Source organism: Daldinia caldariorum (genome assembly GCF_022478825.1).
Source record: "Daldinia caldariorum strain CBS 122874 unplaced genomic scaffold F4812scaffold_2, whole genome shotgun sequence".
NCBI classification, from domain to species: Eukaryota; Fungi; Ascomycota; class Sordariomycetes; order Xylariales; family Hypoxylaceae; genus Daldinia; species Daldinia caldariorum.
In genome coordinates this window covers 2,649,063-2,663,833 of record NW_025953038.1, presented here as the reverse complement: position 1 = coordinate 2,663,833, position 14,771 = coordinate 2,649,063, and the positions used below count along the sequence as shown (strand labels likewise).

Genomic DNA, 14,771 nt, shown 5'->3' with positions numbered 1-14,771 from the left:
AATAGCGATGCCAGATCTAAACCCTGTTGTTAGGTAAAACAAGCGAGGTAACCATGGAAGTTACATCAGCCGAAATTCAGCTTTCTAAACGGTTTGAGGGTCTTCCGGAAACCTACAGGGATTCCATTCCTATTTATGTCACCAATCATCCTCCTTCGGCCGACGCGATGGCTTTCCCTTGGAACAAATCCTTGAAAATATGTGCATTGACAGGCGGAATTCCCTTGAGTACCTCTAATAGTTACCCTAGGTTTCTTTAGCTTAGGATACCGACTGACGATCAACGCCTTTACTCAGTACCGCGCCGCATTCATAAAACACCATGAAGTCATTATCTCAGAACGAGCTCACGCGCGCCACAGTTGCAGAGATATTTATATACAATTATCTACTATCTATTTAAAAACTACTGTAGTACCTAAGTTACCTAATGTGTGCCTTACCTTATCATGCCTTGCTTGATCTACTTGGTCCGTGTCATCCAGTGTGCGTGCTGGTAAATCCGTATAAGCCTGACATGCCAACATCTCTTTGCGTGACACTACATGACATCCATCATAAGACATGCTTTATCCATTCCTCAGCCCCGGTTGGAGAACAAAGTCCGGCCAACCCGATCTCCCAATATCAAGACCCGAGAAACCCTTTAACTATGACAGGTAATAAGGTTTTCTTGCATCTACTTTCATAAGACGTATCAAATGGGAATATGATCCATAATCTCGTACCATTCCGGACTTAGTTATTATTGTACAGGATGGAAAACCGTGAAACATGCGAACAGCCATTTCTTAAAAAAACCACATATAATACAAACGCGCCTGATAATCCTCGTTGCCATATCCCATTTATCGCGTGGTAAAGGTACGGCCCGCGTCTCTATTGGAACCATCGTCTTCGCAATATTGATTACGGGGTATCATCCATGTGAGCCACTAGGAACATTGACAAAGCCATCGTGAAGAGCCTCGCTCGCTTCGGACGCCGGCTCCTAAACGACCACCTCCTCATCGTCGGGGTCTTCAATACTTGTTCTCCTAGTTGCTTCGTGTGTGCTCTTGATCTTTTCACCATCATCGCCCGTAATCTCATCTGTGACCTCGCCCGAATTTTCCCCTGATGTTTCGTTATCTTTGGCTTTTTGTTTTTCTTTATCCTTTGACCCGAACGGCCAGAGGCTGGTAAAAGCCGACGCTTTCTGATTCTGAGGCGGCGGGTGAACTGGGAGCGGCTTTACGATTACTCCGCCCTTGTCGTTGCTCCCGTCCTTGTCAACCTCAGGCATCGCAAAATCGCCAAATTCTTCGTCCTCATCCTCGCCCCCGGCAGCCTCGTCCTTGTCTGAGTCGGAATCGTCCCTGCCGTCCCCAAACCTTTCCTTACCTCGGCCTAAAGCTCCTCGCCACCAGCTGCCTCTGGATGCGCCCGTACCCCAAGACTCCGCGTTGTTATCATCTCCAGCAAGGCCGTCGTCGCTTTCATCATCTACGTCATCCTCTCCGTCATCCTCAAAAGGATTGCGGAGGATGCTGTCAGACTCCCTATCTGCCACAGTTTGGTTAGATTCTTGATTACTATCCGGCCCCTCTGACTGAGCCGATGAGCCAGCTGAGTTCTTCTGGTGCATCGCAAGCCTTGCAGCTAGTTGTAGACGTGCGCGCGACGGAGGAATGTTTAGTGGCGGCGGCGGCGGCGGAGGCGGCGGGACAGAAGGGGGGTCCATTGATGTCGAAGAGGTCGCATTTAGTGAATCCGTGTACGCTCGGAACTATCGAACTATTAGTAAATTTATCTACTTTCATTCCTTTGTATATGTGGGCCGTTGACGTGAGATCCAGCCTGAGAAATCAAAGGTAGTCGCATGGTACCGGGGATTAGTTACCTCGTTATTAACGTCCTCTTCATTATCTTCACCCTCATCTTCCTCATCACTCGAACTGCCGAACCCAGATCCCGATAGCAAGCCAGAGCTTATACTGAAAGGTCCGATGCTGCTTCCGCTACCATTATCCTGCATTTCCATACCGTTCCCAGCACCGTTTAATCCTGCCTCAGCAAGCGCGTTGGAGCCACCACCCTGTCCGCCACCCAGTCCCAGACTTGATAAGCCCATACCACCTAGACTATTACCGCCCATCTGCGTCCTATTACTCATAGCAACTTCCGGTCTGACTCCACCAAGAATAGCATTGTCTCTTTCCCTTGTTTCTGCAAGGGCACCCTCGACATAATTAATCCAATCCTGGCTCATAACGCGATCCAAGACGAGCTCCGAGAGGAGCTCTGGTGGATTCCGCTCTGTGAATTTGACGACCTCTTCAGCAATAAGCGTTAGGTGGCCCATATAACCCATCCGAGTTTTATTTCGGGCTTGGGACTGCTCGCTAGATCTCTGACCGCTGATGATAGCGTTAGTAATATCAGCAGCTTCGAATAGTGAAATTGCTAGAGTAGGGTTATAACTGCGATCCATAGGGCCATTGAATACTTGTTGGACGATGTCGTAAACAACGTTGTGGAGGAAATTATTCCAGGGATACTTGAAAAAGAAGGACTATATTCGAATTAGTTTTGCATTATGGATAATAGTCAGAGATCACTCACCAGTATCGTTGGCACAACTTGGTACTCAACAAATTGCATTTTGAGATAATCACCAACCACGGGATCAAGGCGTTGCTCCCTACTTCCGGGCAGAACTGCCTCAGGTTGATGAGCTCGAGCGCCGATCGATTCACTTGATTGAACGGTAGGAGCACTGCCTACATTTCCGGACTCTGTTTGTAAAGACCCACTTGGTTTATTTTCTGTAGGCGTATCATTTATAACAGACTTCTCAGCGGATGGCGTTGAGGGCGATTTGTCCTCTCCCTGTAATGTTGAAGTAGCAGGTTTTTCTGCCGTCTCGGAACTGTTTGTAGGAGGCTCCTTAGGCGCGTCTTTCAACTCTGATACTTGGGCATCCACTAACTTAGAAGGCCCATCATCCTTATGTTCCTTGTCTGTTCGCTCTATTTGCTGCTGCCCAGTACCCGTTTGAGCGGCTTGGGTCGGCTGTGAATCAACTGTTGGAACGGCAAGGCCCTCTTGTACTGATTGCAGAGTAACTGGCGGCTTCTTGGGAGAAAGGGGTGCGACCATGAGCTCAGGATTTTCGAATTGTTGCTCATTGAGTTTACTATCATGGATGTTCAATCTTGGAGAGCTAAGAGGCTCTTCTACAAAATCGTCATCTTCCCTGTCGAGAAAAGAAGAGACTGGCCCGGTGGGGATTTCGTCCTCTGCTTTGACAAATTCATGCGATGTATCCTCAGTCATCTCGCCTGCTGGGACAACTTCTTCAAATCCATCGTCATCTGAAGCGTTTGTGATCTCCAGACGGCGGCCATCGTCAGGAGAGGAGTGACGCATCCGCATAGTTAGATCCTCTGATGATTGCACCTCCTCGCCGCGGTTGTTTCCTAGTCGGCCCTCAGCTCGTAACCGCTGACGCTCTTCATCTCGGAGAGCTATTAATTGCTCTGAACCAACTTCATTTAGGAGTGCCATGTTACTACAGTGGAGAAGTTCGGCCATGAGCTCACAAGTCTTGAACCGATCAAAACCAAGAGGCTCGATCTTCTCCCCAAACGTGGAATCCAGTTGTTTCTTCTGAGAGGAGGCTGGAGCATTGAGAATCTTAGTCATGAAGGAAGGGACATTTTCTGCGAAGAGCCGAAGCAGAGTACCAAGATAAATGGGATCGCGGCTGGAAGGCATGGCATTCGAGTCAGGACCAACATCCGGATCATAATCGGAGTTGTTTTTGCGGATGACCTCAATAACAATTCCTACGCCAACAGTAAGGGGATTTCCTCCACCAAGCATATATCCGATAAGCTGCTGGATGCAGGGTTTGGATACCAGCTGGCGCGTAAGTTCATTGGGGCCAATGCAAGCCTGCTCGTTCTGCGAAGCATTGGCGGAGACGGTGATGATGGCTTTGATGAAGTCACCGGCAGATGTCTGCGTAGCAGGGCTGTGCTCTGGCCCAAGAAACGAGAGCAATGTTGGCATGACATCTTTCGCGTAGAGCCACTATTTCCATTGGAGTTATGTTAGCGATGCACCATGAGTTATCTGACCGACTGGCCTTTTTGAATATCTAAACACACCTCAACTATACCCTGGCCACTCTCACTTCTCTCGAGACTGATAATTTTAAGCAAGAGATCCATTATCATGGGGCAGTCAACGTGGCGTAGCATATTGGGGACGGCATCATCCATAGACTTTAAGAGATCCAGCATCTCCTCAGTCTTCTTATCGAACAAAGCTTCGTTGACTTTGGTAAAATAGCTCGCCTGAAGGGGATCCAGGGGAGACGGATGTCTAAGAAAATTCCAAAAGTTGCGCAGAAGCGGCCGGCTGTCCATCAGAGCTTCGTAGATGGACCAATTATCGGAGGAGAGGACCTCAGCAGCAACATAAGCATATCTGTTCCGCTTCTTCTCCGCCTCGTCCTCCTCGATCCCATCACTGGTTGTTCTCGACAAGGCACGCGGGCGGCCGAAAGACAGGCCTCTAGACTTGCCCTTCTTCTCATCTTCGTTGGTATCCTCTTCGGGAGCTTCTACGGGTTCGAGTTTCGGGGTGACAACATATTCGAGGAGTTTCTCAAGCACAGGAGTCTCGCGTAAATACTCGATGAGCTTAGTGTTGTGTTGTTTTAGCTCTTGGATAAGATCACTCTCGTCAAGTAAATCCTCAAGTTGGAAATCGGGCTTATCAAGAATGGTATCGATAGTCGAGATGTTGGCGTAACCGCCAAATCTCCAAAACATGTCGATTCGTAAATGGGGCGAGGCCCTATGTCACTGCGCCAGCTGGGCTGCACCGGCACCGGACTGGGACTGAAACTGGGACTGGGACTGGTAAGAATAGAGGTAGGTGTGTTGATGTAAGTACGATTGAAGATGGACGACGGGTGTAAGGTGTGGGATTCGGCATACGAAAGCCTGTCCTTTACCCGGGTCTGATCGGATCGGATCCAAGTTTGGTGGCGCGCGGGGGAAAAATAAGGGCGAAATGAATTGTACTATGTAGTACCTATCGTCACCGGCACAGGTAATGTGGGCTATTCCCACGTGCGGCCAAGGCAGGAAATTTCTCGATTGTTTTATTTTTCCGACGGTCGGTCTATCCGGTCGAAATTAGATGGGTAACAATAGGGTTTTCTTTCGGTACTTTTTTTTATTCGCACCTTACCTTGCCTACTTGGAAGCCCTTGGACTTATTAGACAGGCTAGGTTAGGTACCTAACCTAACCTAGTAGATAAGCCAATTGCAAAGAGGTACTGCGAATCCAGATTCCGATGCCCGTATGCCAAAGGGCAAGGCACAGATTGCGAAGGGAAAATGGAGATAGGATCAGGCAGCGATTGTGGGTTCGGGCGCTTGTCGTTTAGCTAGATTAGGTTAGGTGGGAGGTATTGCAAGGTAGGAGGTAGGAGGTAATGAAGTAAGTACTGTATTGAATTTCCGGTTTCGATTTGTTAATCCCACCCCGTCTTATGAATCCGCCTCTACAAGTTCAAGTAATAAAAGTACCTAATAAAGGGGAATGGTTGGTTCGGCGGGGAGGGAGAGCGGAGAGCACTAGGCGAAGGGAATGAAGCCAGCAGCTTGTTCAAAAATATAAAGGGTTAAGTAGAAGATTGAACTAACTATACGGCTAGATGTAAATATAGAGTTGAGAACAGAGAGTTGAGAGTAGAGAGTTGAGAAATGCCGGCACATCTGCTAGGCTGGATTATACCTTTAATAAGTCTACCTAACCTAACCTAACCTAACGTAAGGAGGTAAGTTAGTTCCAATGTCTAGGAGGTTGTGGAATGTACCTAACCTAATATACCAGGTACGTAATGTAAGAAGTTGTCAGCCATTTCTCGCTCCTTTGGGTAGGCGCGCCTGCTTCCATACACTCGCAGCAAATGCATGTGTTGCAGCAGATCTCGGTTTCACACTGTACGCAATTACTAGAGGGTCCAGTTCATAGTAAAAGTAAAGTGAATATACACGGTGTTTTTTGGGCCCAGTTACACATGCTGTGTACCCCTCGTGAGCTCTGTAATGCCCCCTCCAGCCCCTTCATCAGGCAGTACTTGATTAAAAGACATACATGTAAATTGATGATTTGATTGTATTTCAATTTATATCCCTACATAGGTACCTAGGTACCTGTCTATTACGAAATAGCACTTCGGCTTATACTGAAGGAATATAGGTTCTATGGCAAGGTCATACGGATATAAATGGGTGCTGTGTTGCGTTTATACATACCTCCTAAAAACATAAGAATGTTTCCGTCCTTATTGTTTAAAACATAAGGGTCGACTGGGATCATATAATTCGAATTTGCAAACTTCATGTAATATACCTCTTCATGTAATTTTGCAGGTAGGTACCTAAGATACATAGAGGCAATATACATATAAGAGCAAACCAGCTCAGAGCTAGATCGTATATTCAAGCCTCTCCTTAGTATGCAATGATAGGGTATCTATTTTCTTCCATATCTAGGTGCTGTCGTGACCATTAATCACCCTGAACGATGCAATAGCACCGCAGAAGATGATGCCAATCGTGGCACTTATCAACGCCAACAAATCTCGTTCCCTCTTCCCTTCGTCATGCTCGCCCCCGCCCCCCCTAACCAACCCGCCAGCTCCGTCTTTTGACTTTCCCAGATATCCCTGGCGTTAAAGCTTGTTTCTAAACGTCTTCCCGCGCCGCTTCAGCGAACCGCATAGCTTGCGAGGTTTGCAGTTTTTTTGCTTGTTCGGCAACAATATCTGAGGGTACGCGCCTCAGCCCTTTGCTTCGAGACCTGGTTAGTGCAGCTATAGAAGCGTTTTAAGCTTTGACAGAAACCCAAGGTCGCTAGAGTGACGCCAGAACGACAACAACATCGTTTTCAAGTCCTACCACACGCCGCGGCTGTGATCTCAGTTGGCAAAAATCCTTAATTTGCAGTCCACACACCCTGTTGCGATAACACACCGGATTTGCACCTCAGCAGCGACAGCAGCCTTTGCAATGCCATTTAAAGATGTTCCATTTTGACCTTCGCCAGAGCCGTTCGTCGCGGGCTCCCGTATAATACCCGGGGCCCACCTTAAACAGGAGACAAAGTGGCCATGTGCGTCAACAAGCGTCTTTACGTTTTTCCCCTCCTGGGTCAGATCCCAGCATCGCAACGTCTTGTCGTCAGATACGCTGATGAGATATTTCCCGCCTGGGTGGAACACTAATGCTCTTACCCAGTTGTCGTGTCCGAGAAGCGTTTTGATACAGTTGCCTCTCGCATCCCAGATCCGTATCGACTTGTCTCGAGAACCTGTCGCCATAAATTCCGCAGTGCTCGATGCTGGTGGTGGCTTTTTTAAGCCGGCAAGTGGCGCAAGATACTGATAAGTCGAAGGCGGCGCAAGAGTGCAACACTCGACCGTATGTTCATGACCAACAAGTGTCAGTTTGCTTTCAGGATTAGCAAGCGAGATATCCCAGAGGCGAGCAGTCTGGTCATTGCCGGCAGATAGAAGATAACGGCCATCCGGCGACGCACAGACGTCTCTGACCCAATCTGCATGCCCTCGTATCGTTTTGACGCAATAACCCGTCGTCACGTCCCATATACGTAACGTCTTATCCCTAGAAGCAGATACGAGAAGGTTGCTAGAACTCGGCGCACCTGCTGCGCCCGAGGGGATGAAACGAACGGCGCTAACGCTATGGTCATGTCCGGGTAGAGTTCTAATATTCTTGTATTCATCAGAAGGATCCCACAACTTGATAGTTAGGTCACTCGAGCACGACGCCAGAAGGGTCCCTCCTCGGGGACCACCAAAATCAACATCCAACACTGCTTTTGTATGTCCCTTAATTGTACGTTCCTGCTCGCCTAACTCCCAATCCCATATTTTTATCGTATAATCCTCGGAGCCTGTAGCTAAGGAAGAAAAGACGGGATGAAAGGCGACGCAAGTAATAGGACCCCTATGAGATTCCAGAGTATGGCGTGGCGGAGATCGAGGTAGCCAACTAGACGGGTCTTGGTTTCGCTTAGACAGAGAGGTAGGTGTCGCATTATCCAATTCAGACTGTAGAGTAGCCGTTTTCGACTCTAATTCCATAATCTAACATCGACGCGATATGTGTTAGTGAAAGGTCCGGGAGCATAAGGTACAAGGCGACTCGTCTTCCGTACCTTCTTCTGTAACCTTACAACACTGGTCCATTTCTTTTCTAAGAGGCCCTCATATTTCTTAGAAGTAGCAGCATCGAATGTATCACCAAGACCCAGCTCTTCCCTCAAAGCAGCGGCCGTATTAGGCAAATTGTTGGACGACAAGTACGCAATAATAGCTTTGTGCCTAGGATAGAAGTTAGGATCATCTACGTTCCCATTGTTCCTCAAGTGGTGGGGGTAGATCGAGATCGTAAACGTACAGCTCTTCAGCTTGTCGTGGGGTCAGAATTTGGCTCATCTTGTTCACTCCACCGCACGAAGCTGCTCATGGACGTATAATGCGAAGGTACGGGGGTCCTATACTAGGTAGAGGTCGCAGGCAGTCAATATAACCCCAGAGAGCTGTAAGTAGCACTCAAAGGGAGTAAGACGGTAACAAAGGCAACGACTACCAGCGCACAATGCGTCAAGTCTCAAAAGATGGCAGTGCGTCGCAGCGCAGACAGCAAAATGTGCTACCGAAGGCTTCTTTTCAAGATTTCTTAGGCCGAATCGTACGAATCTTGGTACTAAAGTGGAAACGACACGAGAACCAAACAGTGGACGAACTGCTGGCAAACCCGCGAGGGAGAACCAGTAGGAAAGTCAACCAGGCAGAGTATAACGTAGGTACGAGGAAAGGCGATATAAATGTTGCCGTAGGAGAAAAATAGGTAGGTCGGTGAGGTGGTAGGTGAGCGGTTCGATCGTTTGACGAGAGGTTATAGGATGAGATATACTTGAATCATAACCTTTTAGGGTTGCGCCGGAAGAGAAGCGATATAATTGAAGCTATCGCTCAGGATTGTGAAAAAGGGAGGAAAAATCCAGATTCAATCAAATAGATGCGTTCGTATAGGTTCGAGGCAACATTTCGGAACGGTCAAGAGGAAAAAGGTAGGGTCATCAAATTGTCGCTTCTAAGTAAGACCTTTTTGATAGAGAAAAAAAAAAGACGATAGACAACAATTCTAGATATTGACTTGTTTCTTGATGTGTTCCGGTACCTAATGCATTAACTAGGTAGGAGGTAGGTACCCATTACTAGAGGTACATTGTAGGGGAGTACCTGGAAACAAGCCCATTAGGTACCTGAGATGGAGACCCGACAAGACATGTGAAGCCACATGGCTTTTGCCCGGCCTCCGGGGAAACAGAGAAACACAAGCCACACCCCTCAATTTGTACAACATCATTACATGTACCTCAAATTAGGTAAATATTTACCTTGGTGGAGATCGCAAAGCTGGATCGCAAAGCTGGCCTAGGTCCGTCTAAGTAAACCATACCTTATTTACGGCGCGCACGCGTGCACTACTAACGCACAGATACCTCAACAGATAATTGGATATAAATACAAATGAATATGGTTGACTCGTCTACTTTACATATCTGTCGCATTGAAGGCTGTAAGTTGGAAATACAGTAATTGATTATAAGAGCATGATTTGCTAGATTAAGGCGTTTTAGCCTTCAACCTTTAAAAAAAAAACACCTGCTTATAAGAATTCGTGGAATGCTTAAATGGTTACGGATATGTAGATAAAAGGTACAAGCATCGGTTGCCCCGACATCCCTGACAACCCTAGCACAGTACATGTAGAAAAGTACATCTAGTTACCTAATGCAGAATAATAAATCGAACTAGCAACCCAGCAACCTCCCGTCGTCATCGTCAACTTCAGAGACGCATGTACCAATTTTTTGCGCTCTACAACGTCTAACGATCCACGCTCCAATCCTTTTCAACATACCTCTCTCCATAAAAAAATAAGAGGGTAGAGCTTCAAATTGAGCCGGCGACACGATTTTAAATGCGAATTCTATATTCAACATACTGTGTATCGCCTCAACAAAACAATACGATACAATTTTTTTAAGATTGCTCCCCGCAGAACCGCCCAAGTCTTCGAAGTTTCCACAAGGTGAACCGTGGACAGGCATAGACACACAGATACCACAGATACAGGATATATAGCTTGGCTTAGCCCTGAAGCTTACCCATGAAAACAACGTACGTCTAATCTTTCTGCCTTCTTCTACATTCTGCCTTTCCGCATCCAGCCTCCATCATAAACATTCTTCCATTGTTCCCCTGGTTTGCGGCTTATATAGCCTGTCTGCTATTCTCTTTACATCTCAATTCGAGACATTCGCCCACCCCTATTTGCATTTCCATACGAGCTTCCGATCGCGTCAACTGCAATAAAAAGCAACGAAGCCGTCGTTAGCAGTTGCTTCCGCGAAGAGTTTATACGAGGAGCAGAGCAGCAAGTCTGAGGTGAGGAACGGGGGGCCGGGGACGGAGCGCGGGGGACGAGAGACTGGGAACAAGAGACTGAAGAAGACGCATTGAATCTTCTCAACTCCTACCTAATCTCTTTATCTCGCCACGTTTCTCGCAACCTCTACACTCAACATGCGTCTTCGCCTCCCCAAGGTGCCAGTTCTACCAAAACTAATCGAGAAAGTAGCTTCGGCTTTATCGCATCATCGCACCCGAAGAAAGTCGACACTACACACCCCTGATCGCAACAAATATAACGCTCCAGATTCTACCTCAGCGACAGTCCATCATAACCATCCACACGTGAATATGGCGGAAGGAGAGCCCGATTATAGCTCTCTTCCATTGACGGATAGATGGGTGCACAAGGTGCGTACTGCCATCACATACTACTACCCCTTACTCCCGCGTTGGTGCTAAAGACAATATTTGGTTTGCAGGTTTGGAAAGTCCGTAAGGAGGCATACGAAGAAGCAGCAAAGCAATTCGAAACCACTCCGGACGAATACGATCCTGCTTTTCGTCCCTTCAACCAGGATCCGAGTTTATGGAAGGGCGCGGTCGCAGATTCAAACGTCGCCGCGCAGTCAGACGGTATCGCAGCATTTTGCGCGTTCCTCAAATTCGGTGGCAAGGAATGCTGCGTACGTTCACGAGGTCATGTTGTCACTCCCATCGTCGAGAAGGGCCTCGTGTCCACACGACCTGCTACAAAGGCGGCTTCGGTCGAGGCTCTATTGCTTCTCATTGAATTGGATGCCGCCGGTCCTATTATCGAGGATATTCTCCCAGCCGTATCCGCGAAACAACCCAAAGTAATCGCTGGAGCCTTAGCAGCTCTCACAACTATATATCACAATTACGGCTGCAAAATAGTCGACCCAAAACCAGTCCTCAAGATTCTCCCCAAGGCATTTGGACACGCAGACAAGAATGTCCGAGCCGAAGCAACTAATCTCGCTGTTGAATTTTACCGGTGGTTAAGGGATGCGATGAAGCCTATGTTCTGGGGTGACCTGAAGCCGACACAACAATCTGATCTGGAAGCTCAGTTTGAAAAGATCAAAGCAGAACCAGCGCCAAAACAGGAACGCTTGCTACGAACCCAACAAGAAGCCATGGCTCGAGCCCCACCGCCCGGGGCAGAAGAAGAGATGGACGATGATGAAGGGCCCGAGGAGCCTGCAGAAGTCGACGCATTCGACCTTGCAGAACCGCAAGATGTCTTATCCAAGGTTCCAGCTAATTTTCACGACAACCTCGCGTCTTCCAAGTGGAAGGACCGGAAAGAGGCTCTTGAAGCGCTCTTTGCTGTGGTCAACGTACCGAGGATTAAAGATGGCGACTTCAACGAAATCAACCGTGGTTTAGCGAAGTGCATGAAAGATGCCAATATTGCTGTTGTCACCCAGGCAGCGCAATGTATCGAAGTACTCGCAAAAGGTCTTCGAAAGGGATATGGCAAGTACCGGTCGACTGTCATGACACCGATCATGGAGCGTTTAAAGGAGAAAAAGCAATCCGTCTCGGACGCATTAGGAGCTGCGCTGGACCAAGTGTTTCTAGCGACAAACTTGTCGGAATGTCTAGAAGAAATTCTCTCTTTCCTCTCTCACAAAAACCCCCAGGTGAAAGAAGGAAGCATGAAGTTCCTTGTTCGTTGTCTTAGAACGACTCGGGACCCCCCGACCAAGCAAGAAGTTGCTAGTATTGTCGAGGTCGCGAAGAAGCTACTCGCGGAGGGCAGCGAAGGGCTGAGGTCCGGTGGTGCTGAGGTTCTGGGTACAATCATGAAAATTATTGGTGAACGCGCCATGAACCCGCACTTAGAAGGCTTGGATGATATACGAAAAACAAAAATCAAGGAGTATTTCGAAAAAGCCGAGGTTAAAGCCAAAGACAAGCCAAAACCACCGCCGGCTCCGGCAGCACGGGGACCACCCGGTGGCCCCAAGAAAGCAGGAGCTAAGAAGACTACCGGGGCTACCAAAAAGGCTGCGCCGGCCGCCGCCTCTCAGCCCGTACAGGAGCCTGCTCCCCAGCCAGCATCTCGAGCTCCTTCTGGCAGTAAGCTAGGAATGCCCAAGTCTTCTGGCTTAACCGGACTGAAAGCTCCGCAAAAACGCCTCGCCCCCCCTGGTGTCGCATCGCCCCGAAGAGCACCAGCTGCTGCTAGTCCTCCCCCTCCAGAGGAAGATGAGGAGCTCCCAGCATCGCCACCGCCGCCAAAACCCCGAGTTGGTCTTGGGAGAGGTGGTCTTGCAGCACGGTCGTTAGCGAAACCAGCCGCACCCGCTGCGGCGCCTTTGGAGCCCTCACCACCCCCGCCGAGTGGGCTTGCACCTATTGAGCGTGCTGAGCTAGAAGAGTTGCGCACGGCGAACGACCGGCTTACTAAACTGGTAGATGAGATGCGGCATGACCGAAGCAAGCTCATGTCAGAAATTCAGGAGCTCAAAAATCAAAATGCCGGTCTTATCGAGGATCACACGAGGGATGTGCTCAGCATCAAAGCCAAAGAGACTCAGCTGGTCCGGGCAAGAAGCGACGCAGAAACAGCTGAGCAAGTAAACGAGAGACTCCGAAGGGAACTTGAACGTCTCAAACGCGCACTCAGTAGAGCCGAGGGGCTAGGCGTTTCCAGTGGCATAGGAAGTCCAAGAATGACGAGTCCTACTCCTGATGACATGGGTATTTACCGTGATAATACAAACTACGCAGGGGCCAGGACGAGCAGGATGAGTTTCACCAGTACATTTTCCGAAGAAAAAGAAAACGGCGATGTGCCACACAACTACCCCAGAAGCAAATTAAGTCCAGATTTAAGATACGGCAGTGGATCAAGCGGGAGGGGAAGCCCCGCTCGCGGCTTTAGGACCACAACAATAGATGAGGGGGCTGGACATAGCACCGGATCCGCCATGAGTTCAACGACTACTGGAACCGGCAACAATGGCGCCGAAAGTTGGAAGCGTGCAGCAGAGGTCACGAGTCAACTCAAGGCAAGGATAGAGCAAATGAAGGTAAGCTGGAAAAATACGCCGTCTTAATCCGGGAACCCGCGACTAATTAATTACAGGCGAAGCAGGGCTTTAACCGATCATGAAGTCGGACTTGTCTATGTGTCTTGTCATCAGGAAATGGCGTTTGTTAGGAGACAAGTCCAAAAGGGGGATATCATCGGGTGCATTTTCCTGGCGTCGGATTACATACCCTAGTCTATATTTTGGTCGCCGATAAAGCATTCAGAAAATATCACGATAATTATGTCTAGACTTGATTGCCTCGTCATTAGTAATAAGGGTGTATTTATATGGATTGAGGGGAGGTAATTATTCAGTCCTATTCGATTTTAACACGAGATGAGGTTTTAATATTTGAAGCTCTGCTTCCTATGAGGTAGTCGAGTGTAAGTAAACAGTATTAAACGTGCTGCGGAGTTATACTTGTGCTATTGACATGGAATATGTCTCGAGGTCGGTATTAAAAATGGAATCGCGACTACTAAAGATACACGAACCTTTATAACAATTATATGTCAAAGGCCTGACGCAACCGCACAAGCTTCCCAATATGATATGATATATGGCCGAATCCGAGGTTACTGGCGATGTCAAACACAGAGGTACCTAATATAATGCTCATAATCTACAGTTGACACCGAAATACGGTAGCATTAAGAAAGGTAGTGAGTAGCCCTTAACTATCATGTCTTCCACAAGGAGTTACCATAGTTGGCATCCCTGTATACCGTAGCGAGTGGCCACAACTAAGATCAGGCGATCAGCGAACTCTCGTAGTTCTTAATTCCTAGGCTTGCATCTGGGTATGCCTTACTCTAACATGTTATGAAAACTTGCTAGCGGCCTGGTTTCAGTTATGCCAGGGATCTACCTAAGGTACGCAGGATAATTTATGGTAGTATATAAAACTACAAAGTCTTATATACAGTACCTACTGTCAGGAGCCAACTTGGGTATATTTTCATATAATTCTTATCATACGACGAGAACAAATCCAAGCTAAGCACCTAGGTAGGTACTTCAATATGGGGTTTGTAAACTATACTCATATAGCTTATTATCTCACCGTTAATTTCCTAGGTAGGTACATATAGTGATAGATATCTTTTCACTACAAGTCATCACCTCTTATAGCTCTGATCTAGTTTAAGTCTATAACATCCCAAGTTTATCACTCGTTACATCTAAGCAA

General features: G+C 47.9%; 3 protein-coding genes across 3 annotated transcripts; 1 reads left to right on the top strand and 2 right to left on the bottom strand.

The window, feature by feature from the left end:
- Positions 1-379: 379 nt before the first annotated feature.
- On the bottom strand, positions 380-5,220 carry F4812DRAFT_415423 (SAPS-domain-containing protein). Its single transcript, XM_047932977.1, has 4 exons — positions 4,155-5,220; positions 2,605-4,077; positions 1,883-2,554; positions 380-1,768 (listed from the first exon to the last, which is right to left on the bottom strand). Exons 1-4 carry the CDS (start codon positions 4,821-4,823, stop codon positions 992-994), a joined length of 3,591 nt encoding a protein of 1,196 aa, XP_047794092.1. The 5' UTR covers positions 4,824-5,220; the 3' UTR covers positions 380-991.
- Positions 5,221-6,729: 1,509 nt separating this feature from the next.
- On the bottom strand, positions 6,730-8,908 carry F4812DRAFT_191994 (dynein regulator). The gene is made up of 3 exons (XM_047930140.1): positions 8,491-8,908; positions 8,249-8,414; positions 6,730-8,177 (listed from the first exon to the last, which is right to left on the bottom strand). Exons 1-3 carry the CDS (start codon positions 8,526-8,528, stop codon positions 6,987-6,989), a joined length of 1,395 nt encoding a protein of 464 aa, XP_047794091.1. The 5' UTR covers positions 8,529-8,908; the 3' UTR covers positions 6,730-6,986.
- A 1,885-nt stretch (positions 8,909-10,793) lies between these two features.
- On the top strand, positions 10,794-13,829 carry F4812DRAFT_191962 (ARM repeat-containing protein). The gene is made up of 2 exons (XM_047930139.1): positions 10,794-13,579; positions 13,636-13,829. Exons 1-2 carry the CDS (start codon positions 10,913-10,915, stop codon positions 13,660-13,662), a joined length of 2,694 nt encoding a protein of 897 aa, XP_047794090.1. The 5' UTR covers positions 10,794-10,912; the 3' UTR covers positions 13,663-13,829.
- The last annotated feature ends 942 nt before the right edge of the window (positions 13,830-14,771 follow it).

What these genes read in the sequence shown, in the direction of transcription:
- F4812DRAFT_415423 (XM_047932977.1), bottom strand. Translation starts at nt 4,823, where the DNA reads ATGTTTTGGAGATTTGGCGGTTACGCCAACATCTCGACTATCGATACC. An exon ending in GTGGCCAGGGTATAGTTGAG is followed by an intron (nt 4,078 to 4,154) that starts GTGTGTTTAGAT and finishes CAATGGAAATAG; the next exon opens with TGGCTCTACGCGAAAGATGT. An exon ending in AAGAGGACGTTAATAACGAG is followed by an intron (nt 1,769 to 1,882) that starts GTAACTAATCCC and finishes ATAGTTCGATAG; the next exon opens with TTCCGAGCGTACACGGATTC.
- F4812DRAFT_191962 (XM_047930139.1), top strand. Translation starts at nt 10,913, where the DNA reads ATGGGTGCACAAGGTGCGTACTGCCATCACATACTACTACCCCTTACT. An exon ending in CAAGGATAGAGCAAATGAAG is followed by an intron (nt 13,580 to 13,635) that starts GTAAGCTGGAAA and finishes AATTAATTACAG; the next exon opens with GCGAAGCAGGGCTTTAACCG.
- F4812DRAFT_191994 (XM_047930140.1), bottom strand. Translation starts at nt 8,528, where the DNA reads ATGAGCCAAATTCTGACCCCACGACAAGCTGAAGAGCT. An exon ending in CCACGACAAGCTGAAGAGCT is followed by an intron (nt 8,415 to 8,490) that starts GTACGTTTACGA and finishes CTTCTATCCTAG; the next exon opens with GCACAAAGCTATTATTGCGT. An exon ending in TTGTAAGGTTACAGAAGAAG is followed by an intron (nt 8,178 to 8,248) that starts GTACGGAAGACG and finishes CGTCGATGTTAG; the next exon opens with ATTATGGAATTAGAGTCGAA.